Source organism: Diplotaxodon limnothrissa, linkage group LG6 (assembly GCF_057381915.1).
Source record: "Diplotaxodon limnothrissa isolate DT_005_m linkage group LG6, D_limnothrissa_male_GT1.1, whole genome shotgun sequence".
Taxonomy (NCBI): domain Eukaryota; kingdom Metazoa; phylum Chordata; class Actinopteri; order Cichliformes; family Cichlidae; genus Diplotaxodon; species Diplotaxodon limnothrissa.
In genome coordinates, this window is record NC_140601.1 from 23,551,256 (window position 1) to 23,576,745 (window position 25,490).

The following is a 25,490-nucleotide window of genomic DNA, read 5'->3' on the forward strand; positions in this document are numbered from 1 at the left end:
AAGTGTGAGCTAACTTCACTCAGAGATGGAGAAAGGCGTAAGAAAAGAGGAGAGAAAAAGGAGAGGTTGGATTTAAAGGTAATGGTAGAATTGTCTTTCAGGAAGCTACTTTTTACTTTCTTAATTTGATTGATTTCAGAGACTGTACTTTCTGACGATTTCTTGAGTATTGGGTGTTTTTTAACACAACGTGCAAAATGTCTGTACTTTTGTCACCTTTGGTAGTTTATCTGCTTTCTAGGCCACCTCTACAGCATAAACTTGTAAAATAAGACATCATATTTCAGCTTCACAACCACATCTTTAGTGTGTGCATCTCTTGGTTGTATGTTCGTTTTACCGTTTATGGTTTATGGAGCAACATCCCCATCTAGTGGCTTTAATAGTGAAGTGCATGTGGTGTTTTATGGGATAGAAGGGGATTAATGAAAAAAACAAAACACACCATACAGCATAATAACAGCAGGCACAGCCAGACCAGCTTCAGGGATTTTGGCCCATGTTGACATGATAGAATAACACATTTGTTGCAGATTTGTAGGCTGCACATCTGTAATCTAAATTTCCTATTCCAGTACATCTCAAAGATGCTTTATTGGACTGATATCTGGTGACCGACAAGCCTATTTGAGTACAGACAGCTCATTTTCTTGTTTATAAACAGTTTGAGAGCTTCTGAGCTTTGTGACATGACGTGTTCCCATGTTAGATACAGCCATCAGAGGATCGGTACACTGTGTCCATGGAGGGATGGGCACAGTCAGCAACAATTCTCAGGTAGGCTGTGGAATTTAAACAATGCTCCGGCACAGTTGCCCCTCCGTTGGTCTTCCTTGGTCTCTTGTGCGCTGAGGGTCTCTGGATGTCTGGGGCTTGGATCTCCTCCATACCTGCTTCATGCCCTGGAGGACGGGGCTGTGGCTCCCCACACCCTCTAGCAGATCATTACATGAAGGAACCTTTTAAAAACCAGCGCGTCCACAGGTGCTCACACACACACAAACTACACCCTTTTTGGCTCCTACCTCAAAGCACACTGTGCGCTGTCCATCCAACGTGTGGCACAATAATATTCAATATTTAGTATTCACATAGATCATCGCGATGATTGCTGTTTTTTTTGCTTTTTTTCTCTTTCTCAACAGGTGATCCAGGTGATTGATATATGTATTTTTTGTCTGTTTGTTTTGTTGGTTTTTGTTTTTTGCCCTTTATCACCGTTCCTCTTCCCCACTGTTTTTCTTTCCCACTTTCTTTCTCCCTTTTCTTTCCCCCAGTCATATCTGTCCCGTGTGTAGCAAGCGAAAATAAAATAAACAATAAAAGCAAGGATGAATCAAATTTGGGAAAGTAAATCTGTTGGGCATCTTTCTTTACTTTTAGACAATAATTCTGATGGCAAAAGAACCAAACGGAACAGGCGAAAAATAAATAAATAAAAATAAACAGTGCTCTGTTTACACCAGATTCTGACCCTACCATCTGAATGTCACAGCAGAACCTCAAACTCATCAGACGAGGCAACGTTTTTCCAGCTTTTCAGAAAACTAACGTCATACCAACAGTTAAAAACCTTTGGAGCGGCCTAGTCAAAGTCCTGACCTGAAACCAATTGAGTTGCTGTGGCATGACCTTATAAAGGCAGTTCATTGCCAATGACTCATTGCCAGTTATCACAAACTCTTGATTATAGTTGTTGCTGCTAAGGGCGGCCCAACCAGTTATTAGGTTTCACACAGGCCCAAGTAGGTTTGGATTCCCCCCCCCCATAATTATAAACACCTTCTTGTGTTATCTTTGTGTAATATTTAAATTCATTTCATCTGAAACATTTGAGTGTGACAAACATGGAAAACAATAGGAACTTAGGAAGGGTGCAATCACTTTTTCACACTACTGTGCTTTAGTGGCCTGTAAGTGTAGGTGTTTCATTGAGTTAAGACCCGGTGACATTAGTGTTTCTAGTGTTTCTTTTCCAACAGAATAAAACACTTCAGCTTTTTAAATAACCACAACACAAATCGTAGATCTTTAAGTTTTTATAAGACTTATAAAAAAGAAAAAACATAACACAATAACCAGGGCATGTCATACATTGTGTTTTTTCTTTGTTTCTCTGTAGAGTATTTACAAAACTGCCTTATGTACAGATAGCAACACCTTGTAAATGGAGAAAGCTACATAATGCCTAGCACAAACAACCAGTTAGCTCAATGATAATATATTTGTTATGTACAATGTAACTGGCAAGGCTAGAGCGAGATAAGGTCAAAGATTCTGCAAAAGGTTTAAATTACTTCAAGTATCCATTTTGAGGTTTTATGGAGGTTTTACTCTGATGGACACAGATTTCCAGCAACACTGAAAAATAAAAATCTGGTCGAGCTGCAAACTGTGTAGTGTGGCTGGGAAAGGACAGAGAAAGAGGAGGAGGAGCTCTAGCCATTGAAAAGGACAAGACAGACAATGCAACAAAAGTGGCGCCACAGAACAATCACTCCTCTGATAAATGCCCATTTTTTAAGTAACTTTTAACACAACCAAGGGAAATCTCCTCTCCACACATAAAGTGATATCCAGCTTATTGGCCTATAGCACCTTTTTTTACTGCTTTGAATGAAAATGTGCAATGGGCAGAAAGACACAAAATCATAGCTAAAACATAAGAGTTGCTCAGGGCAAAATATTTATCCGTATCAGTTGACGTGAAAGACAACAGGTTTCACAACAGCTCTTTGTGATTTAACTAAACATCTTAGGTATCCAAATAGAACTTCACAACATTCACAGGCCGTTTAATTGTCGCTGCCATGAAACCCATTGTCTCCATCACAATGAAGATTCATTTCAATTAATTAAAAAAAAAACTTTATAGTAGCTTCAAGAGCATAACTCATTCATCGTCTAGTACCTCACATGGAAATTAAGGTCCAAATATTATGCGAACAGAATTGCACAGTCAGTTGTATGAAAAAAAAAAAAACGCAGTTGTTTGAGGACAGATCTGGCTATTCTCTTCTCAGTTAGCAGAAGTTAGGTCTATTCTAATTATAAAGCCGCTATGAAGGAAAGTGTGGCCCCCGAGTGCGGGCCATTTGTCCTATTAACGTCTCCGAGTGCAGAAAACACTAATGCTACTTCACAACGTTCATATAACAACACTGTAGGGATTGGTTTCCTCCTGTGTTTACATTTCAGTTTAGTGTATCCATGTAAGAAGAAGGGAAAAAAATGTCCATGTACAACACAGCACAGGCTGTGGTCTCTCACGGCACGTCTCAAACGGCACCCGAGTCCAAGCGCACTGCTTTTTAACAAGACTTACACTGTAACCGTCAAAACCAGGACCACCACGAATACTCGAGTGTAATTTTAAGACCTTGAAATGGAGCGGCACAAATTTTTCTTTTTGTATGGCTCAAAATGAAATGCCATCAGGTGCCAAATTAGAAGCCACGTCAAAAACAAACCGCACTGCCAGAGAGCGGTGTTAAATTTAGGACCGTCCTCTCAAAATTAGTGCATTTTGTGGGCAGCAGGTACCATTTGAGATTCTGCTCTGATCAGCTGCACCGAAATAAACATCCTACGGGCTCCCAACCCACCCAAAACCCGCCCCCTCAGCAGACAGTGAGGGGCTGGGGTTCGCTTTCACGCCGCTGATTCTTCTTCAGTAGCTGAATGCGGTTGTGGCAGTAGAACTTGATGGCTCGCCAGTCGCGGTGATTGTTGACCAGCAGGGGGCACTGCTGCAGGCAGCGCTCACAGTCAGCCTTGGCAGGAACGCGAAGCTCATTGATGTTCTGGGTCAGGTGCTCCTCGACTGCAGCGCGCTCAGCCTCTGACCAGGGACGCTTCAGGACCCCTCGCTTTCCTGCAGTGAACAAAAGAGGAACAGAGTTAGAGGTTAAATGATTTTTTAGAGCTCGTACTCTGAATCAAAGCTTATGGCTGAACTGGAGAAAATACAGAACTGAGAGCGTTTACATTTCTGTTTTTCTGACATTTCTTTTCCATGTTAGCATAAAAACTGAGGTCCAGTCTGATAAAGATAAAGATCTGGTGATGAAACTCAGGAAGATCCACAGATTTCTGAACTATATGACTAAAAGTAAACTTAATACGACTGTAAATTTACTGCCAGTACAGTTAAATTACAATGTGCTGTAAATTAACTAAAAGAGAATAATCTCACAACTAATTTTTTGGCAAGAGACAAAATATTTCTTTATCAACTGCACACATAACAGACAACACACTGTTTAATGAGGAGTGATGCAACTGAAACACTTCATTACCACTTAAGTCAGCTCTAGAGAAGGAAGCACTTCTATCAGAAAAATAACAAACAAATCAAACTTGGAGAGAAAAAAATGACTGTGGTGACAAACTGAGAGAAACATTTTGTGCCCATCAGATTCCACAACTGCTGTTTATTGAGATCGCTCTTTATTTGGAGCTATTAACTAAGACACTACTGATTTCTATGTAAAAAATTATGTCCTGAAAAGGGACAGCTTGGTGTGTTTTTTGCATCCTTTGTGCAGCGATACCAACCATGTCCACTTGTGCTACGTGCTACCAGGCCACCTTTGACAGTCTCTGAGGTTGTTTGCAGTCAGTCCAAGTCAGACTGTGACTGTTTGCAGAAAGGTCTCCTCCTATCAGGTGACCTGTGCAAACGCCTTGTGAACAAAAATGGTTTTGGGTGTCCACCACTCTCAAGCTCTGGGCAACCAATCAGTCACCACAAACTGCGATTGGTCCCAGAATGTGGAAAAAGAAAACATCAATACATTTACCAGGCAGCTGTTGATTTTCTTTTATGTATTTTTTTGTAGATGCAAGGAGGTTACATCCTATTTTTCCTCATGTAACTGATTTATTAGTTTACTCTAAATGAGGAGATAGCTTTGTCACGCTAAGTGTGTTGAGTGTTGGATGCCCTCTTGGTTATAGTATTCCCAGAGAATTTTTATTATTTTAATAAAGTAGCAATATTTGGTGTCGGTATTGTTACAATATTTGCAATACTATGCTTTATCATTCCCCAAACCCCTAAATATATCCATTACTTTCCAATAAAACTGAACTAAAGATACTTCAAATACGAAACATCTTAATTTTAAATCATGCTTTTTATTTGTTCTTGTTTCTAATGTCTCTGTAAAGCACTTTGAATCACCTTGTTGTTGAATTGTGCTATACAAATAAACTTGCCTTGCCTTAATTATTTGCACCTCCTAAACCTTCAACTTCTTGAGGCTCCTTTGGTACATCAAATGTTTGTGACTTCAACATTGAGCTTTTATTTCCTGTAACTCAACCAGTGAATATTCCCTACTGGGATAAAGATGTACCAGTTCACCTTGGGCTTCACTTTCTCTGACAAACAAAACAGCTTGAACCATTCATGTTGTGAAGTTTCTTTCCCTCCTTTTTTCTTCCTCATTTCACCTTTTCATATTCTAATAATGGTGTTATAAATGCATTCGGCTTCAATTTTCTTGTTAGGTGTGAGTGTTTTTATTTTTAAATCGTATACACACAACTATCTCATTGCATTGTGCAAATGCACATAACACTCGACACACAAATAAACCTGATTTAGGCTGACCTGTGCCTCTCCTGCGGTTTGCGGGTGGAGGGTCAAGAGGAAGCGGAGGGGGTGGCTGGTTGTTCTTGAGCTTCTTGGGTCGTCCGACCCTCCCGTTGTTCTTGCCCTTCCTGACATACAGCAGGGTGGGTGTAGGATTCAGAGCCGGAGCAGGGGCGTGCACCTCAGGCTTCTCCTTCACATTCTCCCCTTCAGATTCTCCCTCCGAGTACGAGTCTGCAGAGTTTCCTGACATGACTGAAAAGAGCAAAGAAGAGAACTTCATCAGTCTGATGTTAAAAATGTTTGTTTCCAATAAACTGCAGTCACACTCAATCATTGACAAAAAACTGAAAGAAAAGTTACAATCCAAGGACAAAACATCACTCATTCACGAGCGGTCCATCCATCTCACCATCCAGTTCCAGACAGATGTGGTTCAGGCTCATTCCTCTGAACAGTACTCCATCCCTCTCTCCACACAGCACGACCCGGCCCACTCTGCCCATCAGGCCTGGGTCCTGGCCAATACCAGCACAATTCTGCGTCACGTGGTACTCCCTCTCAAGGAAGTGTTCGAGCCTCTCCACAGCGCTGCCTCCAAGCTGTCCGGGCTCCTCTCCTTCCCCGAGAAGCAGCAGCTGAGTTAGGATCGCTACCTGTCGACGAACCCTGGTCTGGGTCAGGGCGCGGGGATTGCGGGTACCGCTGGAGCGAGCGAGGCTGCGCAGCAGATCGGTGCCACGCAGTGGCGTGGCAGGAGAGTGGTAGGGTCGAGCAAAAACGTATGGGTTTGCAGGGTCAACTCCTACATCCTGCCGTGTCTGCAGGAGAAGCTCCAGACAGGGCTCACAGTGAGGAGGTAGGATGAGGGGTTGGACACGTCCTCGTTTACCCTGGACTCCGACTCTGGGGAGGTGAGGAAGCACCATGCGCTCAAAGGGCGACAGGGAGGCCTCTAATGGGGTAAGAGCTGGAGGGGCACCAGGTGGAACAGGAACAGGGCATTGAGGAGTAATACGGGCCCGATATTCACTGATGGACAGCTTAGAGACCTCACACTCACGCCGCCGGTTATACAGGATAAGGAGCGCCAGGCTGGAGTGGCAGAGGAGGCGCCAGGCCTCGGCAGACTGCAGCTGGCGAGAGAGAGACAAGAAGGCCGAGTGCTGCAGCCGGCGGAGGTACAGCACCAGAGAGGACAACGAGGAGAGCAGGGGCAGCATGTGGTGACGCCCCGAACCACTGCAAAAAAAAAGGAGTAGGTAGGTAAAAAAAATAATAATCTATACAGCATAGTGTGGCGATACTGTATCAATACAGGAAACCAAATATTGACTTGGACTGACTGCAGTCACTCTCATAAATATTCTTGAAGGTTTGCAGGTAACTTATTTGTTCTTTAATTTATAAATGCAGAAAGGCTCCCACTATAGCATCAGCCTGAATGAGCCTTTGTCAATGAGGACTACTTGAGGGGACTCAACTCAGCTGGCTGCCATATGGTTGTACCCTGCTTATATTAATATAAAACAGGAAGGTGGCTGAGCACAAATGTAAAGTTCTAGTGAATACAAATATCTTTCTGCGTAGAGTGCAACAGACACATGATTGTTTTCGTTTATATTTATAGATTTATAGAAATCCTAGGAAAAAAATGAAGTTAATTGCTATGTTAGCTGCCGTATATGGCTGAGGTCAGACTGACTCCTCTTGTGGTAACATTGTGGCAGGTTTTAGTGACAGTGTTGGTACATTTGAAAATCTCAGTTATTTTTTTTTTATAAATAATGAAAGTAAATGAAAAATTTAATTAAAAACGGAGGCCGGTGTTATCAGACAACATAATTAATATTTGTTATTATCAGTGTAGTTAGGTGGCATCAGAGGCAAATAGTTTGGAGTTTGTTGTGAGTTCATCATCGCTTCATGTCAGCTTCTGAATTTTGTTTACGCAATGCGTTCAGTGTGTAACGCCCTTAACTTTTACAACTCATTCACTGACTAAGTTACCTCAGCAAGTCCTTTTCCTTATCTTCTGTCCCACTTTCATCTTCTACCTCCATCACCCCATTTTCCTCCTCCTCTTCCTCCTCTTCCTCATCCTCCTCTTCTTTTGGTGGCTGTATCTCTTTGGCCAACTTGGTGCTGAAGGACTGAGGGCACACCAGCTCTACTTCATCCTCGTCTATTGGTCTCTTCACCTCCACAACCTCCACATCCTCTTCATCTTCATCCATGCCTTCCTCCTCCTCTTCCACCTGCCTTTCTTTCTTAAGCTTCCTCATCGCTCCCTTCTTGGACTGCGTCAGAGCCACAGGAGGCGGGCTCCTCTTAAGCACTGACACCGGCACTGCATTCTGTCCTCGTGGAAGAGTCAGAACAGGAGGGGTGGAGTTTCTACTGCAGGGAGCAGGGGATTGGTTACCTGACATGAGAGTGGGCGGAGACATGGAGAGATCCTGAACGCTGCCTGGTGATAGATCTGAACCGCGGCTCTGTCCTGTAGCGTGTGACAATTTCGAGCGTTGCTGGGTGTGCGTGTGAGCTGAGGCCGGGTTCGAGTTCTGTGCCTGCAGACGGGGCATCTGCGTGTAGCGCTCGACGAGTGCGGAGCAAACATCGGGCTGATGAGCATGGTGTTTATCTAAGTGGCGGCCCAGGGAGCGGAAGTGGCGTCCACAGTACTCGCAGGTTTGGCGCATGGAGTCTATGGAAACTCCTCCTCTGGAGACATTCGCGGTGACACTGCATGTAGTGTTGGAAGCCAAAGGACCTGGAGGTTTGAACACAGGCTTGGCTGAGGACACAGAAGTGGATGAAGACGAGCAGGGTGGGGAAGACTGCGCTGAAGAATGGGATGAAGGAAACAGACGGTTGTGATGAGGACCGCTCGATGGGGAGACTTGCGGCGGCCTCCCCGGTGGGGTCCGATGGGGGGTCTTTTTCTTTGAAGGAGTGCCTCGACGTTTCTTTCGCCGGCGTATCGCACGCCCACGCGGGCTAGAGTTGTCCTCATCTCCAGCATCTGAGTCACTAGCATCAGAATGGGAGATGGGCGAGGATGACGGGGAGAGGGACCACGACGGGGTGACATATTCCTGCTGCTGTTGTTGCCGCTGCTGCTGCTGGGTGGTCAGGGAGAGTGGTTCCTCCTCCTGCACGTGAAAAACAACAACAAGTGTTAGCCTGCGTTTTTTTTAACAGTAGTAATAAAATTACCACAAAAGTTGTCCACTTTCAAATAACTGAAGTCTTCTGAAGTTCATAACCTTTGTTATTTCCTTCCTGAACCCTTTTTCTTTTCCCTTTAGACATATGTGTTGTACAGATCTGCAAAAATATTCCTAACTTTTATCCTATCCACTTTGAATAAGTGCATTATAGTCAACAGAATTTTTAATAGGCAAGACTGATAAAACCTTGAGGATCAATATGTGCAGGAAAAAAACAAAACAAAACAAAACTACAAGTTGCCAAGCTGAGATGCTTTTAGTTCATGACTGCAGCTCTTGTTTAACTGCTGTAAAACACTGAGAGCTACCAAGTCACAGCTGTTTTCCAAAGCTGTCCACTATATCACTTATTGGCAGAATTACTGTTAGAGATCATACCAATGAAACTGAAATGTCACTGCTCACATAAATATATCCCAACTAAAGGCATGTTTAACTTTTGTTAGTCTGATTAGTGAAACGCTGTCATGGCACAACAGCCTCTTTTCCACTAGTTTTACTCACTTGACTCTACTCAGTTTTTAGAGTTCCCCATTAACTGGTAGTACCTGGTACTGTTTTAGTACCTTCTCATCCGGGGTTCCAAGTGAGCTAAGTTGAGCCAAAACTGTGACGTCAGTGAATGAGTCATAAGAGTGACTTCTTTACAAAAATCAAACCTGCCATTTTTTAAATCCAGCAATGAGAGGAAGTTGTTACACACGAACTAAAACAGTGGTCCAACGTAGAGCTACAGAGGTTTAGCAGCAGGTGTACCATCAACTTGATGTCCACCACTGTTGCCTTTGCGTTGCATACAAATGACGTCACTGGACTTATTGGCCGTGTTGCTATAACAACCCCACCCACACTGAAATGTTCCTCTATTGCAATGGAAAACAACTTGGGCAGGATGCTGAACCTCAAATTGCCACTGGAGTGAGAGTATGAGATTCATAGAAAAAAGCACCTTAAGGCATAAAATAATGCTCTTTATGAATCAGTGAATGGGTAAATGTGGCTTGTAGTAAAAAATGTTTTTTATTTATCAGTTACCATACACTCCACTATGCTCTTATCTTACTTATCTTACTGTGTTTTTGCAGAAAATGCTATTATAGCAATGAAAGTAAAACATGTGAACATCAAGGAGTAATACGACATTGCCAGTTTATTAATTTATGAGATGAAAATATAAAAAATACCCATTTTGCTTTCGTTTAATACTTACAATGTATAGAGAAAACTTTATAAGCCTAATTTAACAAAAAAATTTCATTCATATTTAGAAAGTAATTTAGGGATACGTGAAAAGACAACCAAGAAATTACTCTAATGCAGGGGTGGGCAATCTCAGTCCACGAGGGCCGGTGTCCCTGCAGGTTTTAGATGTGTCCTCGAACCAACACAGCTGATTTAAATGGCTAAATTAGCTCCTCAACATGTCCTGAAGTTCTCCAGAGGCCTGGTAACGAACTAATCATGTGATTCAGGTGTGTTGACCCAAGGTGAGATCTAAAACCTGCAGGACACCGGCCCTCGTGGACTGAGATTGCCCACCCCTACTCTAATGTAATGATCCTCTGGTTTTAATGTCATTTTTAAATCTTTTGTTCCTGGCAAATCACATTTTCTCTGCCCTTTATATGGGTGTGGCTGACAGATCTAAATACTACACTACCCACAAGTCCCTGGTGCCTTTGTATGGAGGAAAAGGAGATTTTAACTTTTAACTGTTGCTAAACTGCAGAATGACATCACCTAGAATTCAACATAGAATTTAAAAGTTTATTCATGCTGACTAGTTTTGCCACAACAACTTGTTTTGTTTACTTATTGATCTAAAAGTTCAATAAGTAAACTTAAGGGATGATTTTATGAAGACAAGCTCTGGCTTTTAAGCACCTTCTAAAGCACCTTCATATTTTGTAATGCTTGAAGTTACGATTGAACAGAGATTTTCATGTTGGGATATGTGCTCAAAAAGTGTCTATTTAAAAAAATTTATGTTGCTTTTCCTTTGTAGACTTCAAAAACAGCCCCTCCTACCCAGTAACTACATGTGCTGCGCAAAGTCTACTTGTCACATCTTTAAAAATTACAACGCTGCGGGGTTTTTTGTTTTGTTTTTTACATCACTGTTTGTGCTTTTAGGAACCAAGTGGTGTTTTTCTTTTACCTTTTTGATATTGTTGGTCTCGGTGTCAGAGCTGCAGTCATGTTGCGCGGGAGAAACAGTACCACGAAAACCCTGCGGGACACAGACCACTCACATTAAAACAGCCAGCACGCTGCACATTAATGTTTGCCATCACAATCAGACTCAGCTGTCACTCAGAGAGCACAAGGATAGCCCTCCACAGTTGGCCCAAGGCGCAAAGGTTGATTATGACGCCAAAAGTCTCAATAACGAGCCAAGCAAAAAGAAGTTCAAATAGACTTGCATTCAAACACTGTCAGCTTCTCATAAGAAATTAAAATGGGATTATCAATCATGCTGGAATGCCGGGTACAGAGCAAATCAATTAACCAATAACAAAAGTCTAACAGAACGTGAGCCGCCTTGGCTCCACTGCAGCCACTGATGTCAATTTCTCCATTTTTGTCAATTTAATCTTCCTAAATGGATTCTGGTATCATCATCCTGTTGAATAAATTGATCTGATCTAATGAGATCCATTAAAAGAACAGATGTCATGCAATAACCATGGCGACTGTTGCTTAAGCACTATAGGTAGAAAGCGAGCTGGAGCTCAACCATCACCATGGTAACCCCATGCCTTGCTTAGCTTGTGTGTGTAACATTAATGTGTGAGCAGTGTGTGTGTGTGTGTGTGTGTGTGTGTGAAACAGGGATACGTGTTTGAAGCTGATCCAAGAATGTGAGTACATATGGTTGCCTATCTGAAGCCATCAGTGATATTCAGAGTGTGAATGGCTTTCCTTGACCTATCCTCAACCAGCGGTTGGGTTTGGATTTAAAACTGAATTTCCACCTGAGCTTAAAAGGAAGTTTCAGCCAAAGAGTGTATATAAAAGATGGCTGTGGTCTCCACAGCTGAAAAGAAAATGTGCGGTATATCTGCGTTATTTCTTATGGTCAGCAGGGGGAGTCACTTTTCCAGTTGCGAAAATAAGTCCAGTACTTCTAAGTACCTCTCATTCGATCCATAACCTCAGTAAACATTATCTTGATAAATTTGTGGTCTCGCTAGTTTCAGGTCTTATTAAGATGAACATGATGGCTCATGTTCTATATTATGGTCTATCTGACATTTGATTGACAAGACGCAGCTGCATGAGTGTGCAGTGTCCGTAGTTTCTCAGTCAGATCCACCCCTCACTCATTACGCACATAGCTGAGCTCGAGGCTTTAAAACAGTGACTATAAACCAAACAAATAGGTGATGTCACAGAGGCTCAGTCCATCCTTTACATACAGTGTGAAGCTTTTTCCTAGCAAAAAATGGGCTCTTTGGGGGTGACTACGTGTAAGAAAGAGGATTGGCCCATATATAATAAGTCTGTGTTACCTTATTTAAATGAAGTCTGCCATGCCTGACCACTAGATAAATACAAATCTATTCCATTCTTAACTAAATTACTTTTTTAATGTGGTGGTTTTCCTTTGGGGTGAGCCCAGATCTTTTTTGGGGGGAGTTTTCTTTTATGTAGGCATAAAAACACTGTTTTGTTATAGGTTTGGCTAAGTAGATGATTGAGCTGTAAAGAGAAAGCAAACATGAGCAGCTACGTTCAATCAAAACAAAATGTCCTGTGGCTGCACTGTGCTGTGGTCTATCCTGGCTACTATTGACGAGGAGACCTTTTTAAAACTAATTTCTCCCTGAGCGACTGATAAACACTGGAAAAAAGCAGTCAATCCTTGAACCAAATTTTGGCAACAAGCGCTAACATTTCATCAGGTTTTCTGCATTGTTAGACTGTCTATAGGATCCCTAACATAAGCAAGCACTAATGTGAGGTTAAGGATGAGAAAAAGTCTCGATGTAATATGTGCCATGACACTGACCAGGTTCTCGCCCCACTCGGTTAGGCTGTAGTCCACAGTGATCTCCTCGCCCTTGGTGATGTCTCGAATGGCAATAACCACCAGTCGCACCTGGTTGCCGCAGTGGACCTCTCGGATACGGCAGTTAGGGGAGGGAGGGAAAGAGCTGGCTGTCGGAGCCGGAGCGGAGGCTGTTGGAGCAGCTGGAGCTGTGGACGCAGGGGTCAGAGAGGGGGCCTGAGCTGAAGCAGCGGAGGCTGGGGCGGGGGCGGGGACAGGCGTTGGTGTTGCAGCTGAGGAAGCAGCTGGAGACAGAGCTGGTGTAGAGGATGAGCAGGAGCCGTGCTTGAGTCCGGGGGAGACCTTGTCATGAGCCTGCTCCGATGGACCACTGATGAAGGAGGTGGAGGATTGGAAGTAAAATTCACCTTTATTAAAATAATATTGTTTTTATTATTCTGTTCTGTCCTTATGCTTTTTCCTACTTTCTTAGGACTGGAAAGATGTTGTGTTTCTGCTTTTCTAGCTGTGTTTCAGAATCAGAATCAGAATACTTTATTAATCCTGAAGGAAATTAGGGTTACAGCAGGCAGCACGCTAATGGCGCATGCGCACTTACAAAGGAACCTTCTGACCAACTTTACACAAACATCACATTGGGGAGACATGTCAGAAAGGTAGGCTGGTAGGAAAAAACAACGAAAATACATAACATGAGGTAAGAGGAGGAGAAAAAAAACTCCACTCAGACTGAGCTCCTAGTGCTGAAACAAGTAGCTGCTTTACAGAAAATGAATATACAGTAATTATTATAATTCATCAGTCATTTGAGTCATGTATAAAGTTTAAAAAAAATACAAAAAACAGTAAATATGCCAGGAGTTCATCCACCCAGGGTTTACAGATGCTGCTGCTCTGATTGGTGAATTCTGAGTTGAATTAATGAAGGTTAGTCACCATTTATTTTGTCTAGAAGATGGAAAGGAAGTACTATTTAATTTACACTCACCAGGGATGAGGAGTAGGCTCTGAATTGTAGAAAGGACTGTCCAGCATGGGACGTTTATTCTCTCCTGCCTCCTTTCGTTCACCTGAGAGCACAGAAACTGTCAGTATAAAAGGATTACAAACATGTGCACAGGGAAACACATGGGCACACACACAGGGCATCACCCCATCTCCTGGAGCAGCACATACACAAGTGCACATAGCAGCACATACACAGTCAAGCACACAGACACATACACAAAACTAGGTCACATGCTCTGCACCCACACCAGTCACAAACACACACCAACAGATGCAGATACATATATCACACACAAACATGAACATGCACATGCACAGGTCATTGCTGTAAGAATAATAATACACACACACACACCTGGGCTGAACCTGTGTTCAGACACGCTCTCCTCCTCAGTGGGCGTTACAAAGACTTTCATGGGCGTCCCTTTTCTCTTCCTCCCACAGCCGCGTCTGCAGAAAACAAACAGACCCACAAAAGCACACAATTATCATTTAATCAATTGGCCTACTGGCCAAACTTCACATCAATCAGATATGATCAATAAACTGATAGCCACCTAATGAATCAATGCAGACCACATTGGAGGGCTAACTCCAATATCAGCAAACAAAAATGCACAGTAAGTAGAACATGGTTATTTAAACAGCTCTTCACCGTGTTTGACTGGAACAACAGGAAAATCTAGTAGAGTTTAGGATTTTACACGATCTGCACCGACTGACTAAGGAAGTCGCTCAGTCCAAGTCCAACAAAACTCTTGGCAAAGAGGATATAATCGTCTTTTTCTCACAATTCAGGTTCAGAAATTAAAGAGGGCTCAGGGAGCAACAAATATGTTTTAATTAAGAGGCAAATACATCCCCAGTAATTAGCAGCTAGCCATCCTTATATTATATTCATTATACTTCACTGACCTTCACAGCTTTCCAGATACTGGTTGGTATACATGTTGTGCCTGTGTGCTGTCACTAGGGGGCAGTGTCAAAAATATGTGGCTTACCCCTGTTTGTGCAGCCCTTGGAGAAGACCACAGACAGTGTGAAAGACTAATTAGTAATTAACCAATGAGCACGAAGGTTCACAGTCAGACTTGCACCTCTCTCGTCACATGCAGGTTCAAAACATTGAACTGGTGATGACGAGAACAATCAATGACATCACATCCAGCTTTCATACTTTCAATGGAGAAGACTTCAGTCACAACATACAAAGAGCTCTCTGTAGTTCAGTGAAACTTAGTGCTGAAAACAATGAAAACTGTCCACTGCGGCAAATGGATGTGTTTCTAATGCTGCTTTTTCAATCTTTGATTCTTCTGTAGTGGAAGGGGGCCACAAAGACAAAAAGTAACACGTACAAAACGTATCTCATGCAAACTGTAAATTATTAGACCCTGCATTAATCACTACGGTCTTGTTGTTGTTCTTGGCTCATTAGCACCACCTGTTGATCAGTGGATTAGTCTGATGCCAGCACTGGGATTGTCCCATCATGTGCACAGCATGCACATTACCACGCACCCAGAACTGCACCAACAGCACTTTTAGGATTCAAAAACTTTAGGGCATACTTCATATCAGAAACAGAGTGAAAAACTAACCACAAATTACAGATGTAAGCCACTTTCACACATGAACGTAGGACACTTTCTCATGTGTAACACACAACAGCAGATAGTCTTCACTGGACTGTTTCTCACTACTTGAAATAATCAATAATCAATCACTTGCCACATGCGGGAAGAAGGACATATTACTCCCATTCCACAATCCTATAATTCAAAGTGTGTGAATGGCATTAAAATAAAAAAATGGTAAATGGCCTGTATTTATATAGCGCTTTACTAGTCCCTAAGGACCCCAAAGTGCTTTACATATCCAGTCATCCACCCATTCACGCACACATTCACACACTGGTGATGGCAAGCTACATTGTAGCCACAGCCACCCTGGGGCGCACTGACAGAGGCGAGGCTGCCGGACACTGGCGCCACCAGGCCCTCTGACCACCACCAGTAGGCAACAGGTGAAGTGTCTTGCCCAAGGACACAACGACCGAGACTGTCCAAGCCGGGGCTCGAACTGGCAACCTTCCGATTACAAGGCGAACTCCCAACTTTTGAGCCACGATCGCATTAGTATTATCCGAGACATTGTTCTGTGTGTTATCAGACATAACGCAGAGTCTATAGTAGAAAGCTATCGAGACTGCTGCATTCTTACATGCACCTCCATCTGGGCTGCACTGCATGTGTGAAAACATGAAAATTTACCAAATTTAAGTCACAAATTTTCACAAATGAACTTGCAACACTTTCAAATATGGTCAGGGTATTTTAACCAGCCGTCCTTTCTCACGTGCAGCAGGAAACAGACGCATTCACACTACTGATAATACGCTGTGTGGTTTTAGGTGAGGCGGCGTGGAGCATGCAATAGGCAGCACACAACGCCTGCTCATTGGGGGTAAACGGCTGCAGACTGAGACAATGTTCGAATAATCCGGCTACACATAAGACTTTGTAGTAAGGAGCTACTAGGTTAAAGACCCGCCAGTGTCTGATCCCAGTGCCTCTGACATTTGCGTTCTCACATTCACCCTGTCTGATAAATCTGCGTTCAGGGCTGCATTGCATGTGTGAAAATGGCTGTAGCATGGGATGTGTGGTTTATTATTGTTTAAAGTAAAGGAAAAAATCCCACTGGTCAAAGTGATATTTAATTTGAATAAAACTTGCCATTAAATGAGAAAATACCACATTATCCTAATCAGCCCGCCACTTTCCTCCCCCAGAAAGAGATTCAGTAAATAAATAAATACAGTTTAAGTACTGTTGAGTGTCAAGGAGCCATAATAAACTAAACTGAGACAAATCAACATACAACACATAATGACTGTATCAATCATAGTAAGAGCCTGCCATCTTGTGAGTGTTTGGACTCGAGACACCCGGATCAAAACTAAAGAGAGTGCCATTACCCCCATGGAGCCTGAATGCCGCCACCTGTGAGAGCCCAGTATGGCCGTGTGAGATTTTCTTCTTCAGTGTAAATCCAACGCCAAAACAGCCAAACTCACAAGAGCCAAACTGATTCTGCCTCTGCAGAATCTGGGCTAGTTCTGTTACCACACATCTCAATATTGTTTTCCGTCAGTCTATTTTTCACTCACATGACATTGGAGGCTTTTAAAACTAGGCCATAGGAAGATCGTGCTTTGGATTTTGAAGTGTTCATTACTGTCAGTGCGTGCATGTGTGTGTGTGTGTGTGTGTGTGTGTGGGTCTGTGTGTGTGTGTGTTTGCATGCAGACAAGAGAGTGAAATAAAAAAAACAGAAGAGGAAGGGGAAAAGGGCTAGAAAGGAAAAAACTGAAGCAGTAGGAAACAGAGAGGGAGAAAAGTAGGAAAAGGGAGCAAATGAGAAAAATAATACAGAGACAGAACAGAGGGAGGGGAGGACAGTCACTGAGGAGATATCAACCAGACCCACTGTCTTTCTATTGATCCACTCCACTCCCATCTCATGATACTGTGTGCACATGTCTGTGTGTTTATGATAGTGTAAAACAAGACTGAGCGCCTTCATTTGCACTCACATATGTAGATTTTCTCCCCTCCTCTTGTTAAGCTTCCCTGTGCCTGTGCCAAACAAACACACAAACCCTGATTTGCAAATAAATCTGAAAAAGAAGAGAAACAACCCGGTAATCACCAACAAATCACAATAGAGCGTTTCAACGTGCATGAAAGCCGAAACGTCTCCTCCACAACAGTTGTGCTCTTCAACTTATCACAGAATTTAAAAAGCCACATGACCGTGCGGCCGACCAGTCGTTACAATAATAACATCCTCTGTGAAAACCAGCAACCCACACGCGCTTTGTGACAACACTCTGCTGTGTTATGTCGCACACTGACAATTAATACACTTAGCTTAATAACCAAATATTCAAAATTTGAGCCAGACAAACATGTTCTCAAAACATATTCGATCAATCGGACATAGCGTAAAAAACTAGCTAGGCTTTTCATATCATAAGAAAGAGTAAATAAATGATCTAGGTACACTGTATGAATAGCACCTGTACTCTCAGTATAACAGAGTTACAAATTTAAGACTTTTCTGTTTTTTTGTAAGCATGAGAACTCGGCCATCTGCTTTAATCTGAATACATTTTACAGGAATTGCTATGCTTGAAATCAGAGTGCGCTAGGATTGTGCAATCAATTAAACTGTTCATTCATGAAAGCAATATAAGTGAGATAAAACGACTATTGTGGCGCTTTGCCATCTTCTTTACTTGTACCAGCAAATTCATTCCTTGGCTGCAGCAGTTTAGCTCGCTTACATTATAGTTGAAATTTGAACAAATCCACTATTTATTCAAAGTCAGTGAGAACTCCTAAATAATTCCATTGATCTTAATACTGACCAAAATAATTGTGATTGTGATTAAATTAAGGAGCCACAATACATTATACTGCACTGACCTGTATTATAGTATTCATCTTACAACATCAAGCCCCTTAAGGCAACTGTTGCTGTGATTTTGCGTTAAATAAATAAAACTGAATTTAAAAAATTGCAGAACACTTGCAGGCTATGGATGTACAGAAGGGTTAATTTTTTTGTTAAAATGGGGAGTGAGTTAACACATAATAAAAAAATGAGTAGAAATCGCACTTTATGTGCCCAGCTGTGATGGCTAACTCTGCGTTCACGCTGTAGTTGACAAACAGCCAGTATTTTAAAAAAAACAAAAAACAGGTTGTGCGCTCCCAAAAAAAAAACTTCAATCTGGCCTCACGTGGTGCAGTTTCAGACAGCAATTATGTGGATCGCAGGGCGCGCTGAAGCAAACAAAGTCAAAGAAGCAAATATCGTTACACCCCTGATACTTGGTAACTAAACCGGATGATTAAATAACAACGTGAGAATAACAACAGCATGATGAAGTTATAGCTTATCAGAATATGACTGCAGTCATGGGGGACTCTGCAGTGATGCCTACATACTGCCAGAAACCACTCGGGACAGACAGGTTTAGCTTCCCAACAGGTTAGCAGCTTATTTCCAGAAAACCAAAGTTTTTCTCCATTTATATTTTGCTGGATTATTTTGGGTCTTCTGAGCGTCTGCCTGTGTATTCAGTTCTGGTTCACTGAGTTTCTGGGAACTTTCTCGCCAACCAAATCTGTCTCACCTCCACTTCTTCGGCGAGTTGACCCTTCGATATCTCCCTCCATTCCTGTCTCACCCTCTCAATCGATTCTCTCATTCTTCTCTCCCTCCTTCACTCCCAACACACACACACACACACCTCTCGCCAACCCACATGCATGCACAAGTACACAAACAAGTCCATACTCAAGACCCACATATGCGTGAGCACACATACAGACACAGAGCTCATAGAGTCCACATGTGCGCGGACACACACACACACACATACACACACTCATCCCTCCCCCTCCCTAGTCCACATGCATGCACAAACACACACACCCACACACATACGCAAACAGGCGCTCACACACACGCACTCACACACACACACCCCTCCCTCTCAGGCTTACAGGCACGCAAACACACTCACTCTCTGACACACACACACACACATACACACAAAGTGCACACAAATATCCTCTCTCTCTAGCCAAGCTCACATGCACGCACACACACATACCCCTCCCCCTCTCGCCAAAGCTCACATGTGTACACACACACACACACACACACACATAGAAAAGCTCAGTGAAGCACACACACACTCTCTCTCTCTCTCTCCCCAGCGCTCAGTTTCTCTCAAATAACCAAACCCACAGTCTCATGTTCCATCTCTGACACACACACACTTTTTCCCTCATTTACACACACACAAAAGCAAGCACGCACACATTCAATCTGTACATTACAGATTCTCAAACTCATGCATATCTGCTACAATTTATTTTCTCCTCCACTGTACGGCACGCATACACACATGTTCCATCAGACCCATTATTCTTTCTCAGCCACAAACAAACAAATACTACGTGTGCTGGCAGATGCAAAGACACACAACCTCTTGTCACGCAACTGTTTCTGCGCTCCACATACATTTGGATTATGCACAATCTCACACACACTCATGCACAAACTCACTCAATAAAGCCTCACATATACTCTGTCCTTCATGCAGAATATTTTCTCTCTCTCTCCAACACACACTCACACACACAGAATCCTCAATAATAAAAGAGATACAAACACACACACACACTCCTCCCCCTTCTCACATATACCATACCACCCACACAAGGCACACACACACACACACTCACACACACACACACACACACACACACACACACACACACACACATCAACATACTTTTCCTTTGAGCATCCACGCACATACACACACTGTCCTTTCCTCTTTCATAAACAAAGTAGATGCATAAACACTCTCCTTCCCTCTGTATGACACACACAAACATACTGCCCTTGTCTAGGAGCTACACACACATACAGACACACACACAAACCTTGTGTCTGTCTCCCCCTTGACACACACCCCTCCCTTTCTTACTGACTGCAGAACAAACACACACACTCACAGACGGACGAACACACACACACGCACACACACACACACCTCCTACCAGAACAAATACACAAACACAGAAAACGCACACACGCAGCATATGCAGCTACCAAGCCTTCTTTTTCAGTTTCCAAGACACACACATACACAGCACACACTTAAACTCACCCTCCCCTGCTGTTTCAAAAGCTTGCACGCATGCAAGTGAATGCGCACACACACACATATACACACACGCATGCACATCCTCACCCTGTCACACACCCTCCCTTCTCTTTTCCTCTCTCTCTCTCTCTCTCTCTCTCTCTCTCTCTCTCTCTCTCTCCTGCTCTCTCTCTCTTAAACACACACACACACACTCACTCACTGTGTGCTGTCTCTCTGTGTGCAACACACACCCTCCATCTTCTCTAGCTTTCTCCTCTTTGACACACACACACTCTCCCTCTCTAACCCCCATCCCACCCCCCCCACCCTCTGCTCATCACCAACACACACACCTCAGTTTCTTAAAGACACACACTTTCTCTCCCTCACTACTTTCTGCACCATCTCTGACACACACCTCCCAAAAATAATGTTTACTCTTAAGACAACATGCACAATTAACACAATCCTAAACAACTAGCCAACACACACACTCTTTACCAGTCACACATGTGATTGTTATCCCTACTAAAAACACACTGAAACCCACACACTCCTTGGTTTCACATAAACACAGTCCTTCGTGCTTGCTCTCTCTCTCTCTCACACACACTTCCCTACACTGTCTCTCTCTCACTCACACACACACACACACACACACACACACACACACACACACACACACACATGAACACACAAACAAACACTCACATTCCCTCCCCCACTCTCCTAACACACACGTATGCGCAAACACACTCTCCCCTCCCCTTCTCTGTGCCTCTAACACACTTCCCCTCTATCTCTGTCTCTCTCTCTTTCACACACACACACACAGTTACACACCAAAACACACACATACACTTTTTATATGCTCCTCTCACGTACACACTCACACACACATGTCCTTCACAGTCTCACAATCCTTTCTGTCTCTGTCCCTCTCTTGTGCCTCACCGTAGACACACCTTTCATGCCCCACTCTCTATTTACCCCCCCCCCCCCATCACACACACACAAATTAGTTTCTATTTTTCTATTTCAGTTGCACACACACTCACAAACAACTAGACACACAAAGCACACACACACACACTCTGAAAAACACATTTAAAACACATTCTCTCTTCTTTCAAACACACCCCTGTCTTCCCAACATACACACACTTACTCATTCCCTCAACCACCAAACACACACACACACTCCTGTTCTCTTTGTCACACACTCCTTGCACACTGTGCTCCCCCTCCCACTCCTCATCTCTGTCTCACTCTCTCTCACACACACACACACACACACACTGTCACGCACACACTCTCTCCCCCTCCCATCCCTCACACACACATTCCCTCCTCCTTCCTCTGCTCTAACACACACACACACACACACACACACACACACACACACACACACACACACACACACACAGAGCTGCTCCTTTCTCTCTCACGCTCTCTCCCCTCCCTATGCGTGTGTGTGTGTCTTTCTCTCACACAATCACACACACACACGAGAGCGCGCCCTACACACAGGCGCGGGCGCGCACTTACACAGAGAGATACACACAGGGCAGCTTTGACAGTACACTAATTCCAGCATTTTTATAACTTTGTGACAGTGAGCAGTGGGATTGTGGTGCTGAAAACTTTTGTTATGTACACTAACACAGAACGTACTATTAACCTCCATCTTTCCCCGCGTACCTGGAAAAGTAACAAGTGTGTGGTGCATGCGTTGTTACTGTAGCTGAAACTGTGTGTCTGTGCTAATTATTCTTCACTCTGTCACTTATCGCACACACACACACACACACACACACACACATACACACACAGCTTCTTCAGTGGGTAAATTCACTGTCAGACACAACAGTCGCACGCTCGCTCACGCACGCGCGCACACCCCTTTTTGGAGCCGCTTTGTAAGGTGGAATTAACGGTGGAAAAAACAAGGTAACAACGAAACAAACACGCGAGTTTCTCGTGTAATTTCTCTCAAGTGGACGTTCACTCACTGACAAACTCGACGAATGAACTGTAATTGTAACTTTACTTGCATCAAAACACCCTCACGCGTACATGCGCGCACACACCCACCCGACTCTAGCTGTCACGGGTAGGAAAACAGTATGTTAAAGCAGTTTCTTTTTTAAACTATTAAAAGCCTGTATTTCATAGTTAACGGGCTCTCTCACCCCCGTGGTGCTGGTGCTGGTTTCACTCCCTCTCCGTCGCTATCCAGGCTGTGCGGGTCCCGGTACTCGAAGAGTGAGCGTACAGTCTCCGCCATGTTCACGCCAGCAATCGCTGATCTTCGGCCGCCTCACCGTTCAGTCTCTCGCTCTCTTCTCCAGCCTCTCAACTGGCTCACACCAAGGTTATTCCAGACGCTCCCACAGCAACTCGGTGAAGGGGTGCGACGGATGCTAAAACACGACCTGCTGTGGTCTGTCACGGCTCCCCAGTCGGCAAACATCGCACCAAGACACGACTTCACTAAACTAGTGTTTAAATTTCCTCACAACAAGAAAATGTTAAATATCGTATCGCTCACTAAATAGGGTGATGTGGGCCACCCCTACGGGAAAATGGATGCGCCCAGCAAGCAGATGAAAAAGTAGACCGTTTCTCAGAAGCGTGATTAGCTCTTGAAACGAGAGAATTGCAAAATAAATTAAAAGAAAAATATCGTTTCATGTTATTTATTCAAACAAAAGAAAATACAACATACTTATGAGACTGTTTTACTCACTTTTACACTCCCTTTTTATCTACTTCTGAATGGATTAATAATAATGCTACTACTACTATTACGAATAATAATAATAACAACAATAATAATATGACCTTTAAAATTTAAGTGGTATTTATTATATTTATAAAGAAATTATTAAATATAATTATTAGGACAATAATGCTATAATCTCAGCAGAAAAAAAGGTGATTGCTAAGAATTTATTATGATATAATCCCATCTTGTCTGCTGGGGTTTCACACACCATCATCTCTGAATCCATGCTTTGGCATTCAACTAAATTTTTAACTTGGCTTCTGTATCTGTGCATTTATTTATTTATTTATTTATTTATTTATTTATTTATTTATTTGACAAACCACCATGTATACGTCCTGTGTAAAATAATTAATAATTATATATTTAGTATATTTGGGGGAAAGTAATATAAATCTAATATATATAGATAGATGTTTGGATACTTCCTTTACTCTGATTTCTGTTGGACGACCTTCACATCATAATAAAACAATACATTGTCCACAAAGTTCATAAATAATGGAAACACAATGCTGCGAGTCAGTCATAATTAGGTAAATAATTGAAGAAGGAGTCATCCATTTTAATTTAACATGATTTCTTTCAAAATAACAACCAAATAGCATATATTTGAACTGAGTTATTACAACACTGATAATTACATGGACATTGCATAGCTATTGCAACACAGAGACACATTACTGTGTGAGACTCATAGCTTGATTAGCAGATAGCACTTTAAGTACTGCTAAAATGTGTGTTGTTATATTAACATAATCTGTATTCCACTGTAAATGAACCATCTGAAAACTAAATAAACAACATTTTTATTGGTTCTCAGTTTTCTTGAGCTTCTTTTATTAATATTTTATATTAATATTTTGGACAAATTTGATCAAAGATGCAATTTTTGTCCTGTGTGACATTCATTTAAAGTATTAGTGCTGTCTCAATAACAGATGAAGAGGCAAGATGTAGACAAAGACAGCTTTCATTTCTGTGCAAACTAAATAAAAACATAATGCAGCACATTTTAAATCACTTTAAAAAATGTCAAACCTTTACAGGATTCAAGACCTCTCCGAGGTGTGTCCTGCTTTACTCCCTATGATATCTGAGAGAATCCCTCCTTTCTCCGTGCCCAATGGTTAAACATTAACAAAAATGTATGGATGGATCCATGATGCTAGAAACTCATTTTTAAAAGTTTGAACAGTGGCATGTTGTGTTGCATCAACTCTTTTAGCAACAAATTCCAAGCGTTTGATTTATATTTATCTTAGTTGTTTAATAGCTGTGGGACTAACTTATCTTTTCCATGTTATAACATTCCAGATGTTTTCACTGGGTGACCCATCTGGACTGCAGACCATTTTACCACACTTTTAATAGATGACAGCATATGTTGCTCAAAAAATTGTATGCACTATTTATAATTAATGGTACACCACACCCTCACTGTGTCCACTGATGCAAACTTTCATAGTCTCAGTATCAACACCTTATTTAATGTTTTTCCATTTAAAAACAGCTTTTGGTTGATTTGTTTATTATTTACATTTTACAAAATGTCTTCTTTTTTTCAGAAACAGAGCTGTAGCTATTGAAACAATTTATTAATGTGCCAAATAGTAAGTAAGTAAAATGGAAGAAAAAGGTTTTATAACATTCATACATGTTGCTCAATAAGATCAATAATATGGATTATGTTATTATCTTAAGTCTTTATGAGGATCGTTGTATTCTGATGCCAGATCACCCGTTACTTCCTTTCAAGCATACATGGGGGAGGGATTGCCTGATAGATGGAAACGGCATGGTGATAGTAAACTCAGAGGTCCATTCAACTGAGCCCAATCAAACAAAATAAGTGTAAAACTATTCCTCATTATTTTTGTCTTTGTAACATACTGTGCATATGATGCTCGTTGACAAAAAGGTAGCTTTTCTTTGCTTTCTTGTCGACTTTTTAAAAATTATGATTATTTGCTTGTTTTACCATTTATGAGCTTATTGTGTTGTCAGTATTTTACAGGCTAATCTCTGTGCTTCAGTGTCCCACAGCAGTCTTTACTGGTTGACCCACCCTTAATCATACAGATAATAACAAATTAAATATTAAAACCTCTGAT

At 42.3% G+C, this 25,490-nt stretch overlaps 1 protein-coding gene across 1 annotated transcript; it reads right to left on the reverse strand.

Annotated features, from left to right (window-relative positions):
* Positions 1 to 2,117: 2,117 nt before the first annotated feature.
* Positions 2,118 to 22,917, reverse strand: LOC146630580 (uncharacterized). The gene is made up of 9 exons (XM_085355958.1): positions 22,781 to 22,917; positions 14,208 to 14,302; positions 13,833 to 13,914; positions 12,845 to 13,214; positions 10,991 to 11,062; positions 7,610 to 8,754; positions 6,012 to 6,841; positions 5,618 to 5,854; positions 2,118 to 3,874 (listed from the first exon to the last, which is right to left on the reverse strand). Exons 1-9 carry the CDS (start codon positions 22,873 to 22,875, stop codon positions 3,621 to 3,623), a joined length of 3,180 nt encoding a protein of 1,059 aa, XP_085212084.1. The 5' UTR covers positions 22,876 to 22,917; the 3' UTR covers positions 2,118 to 3,620.
* Between the last annotated feature and the right edge of the window lie 2,573 nt (positions 22,918 to 25,490).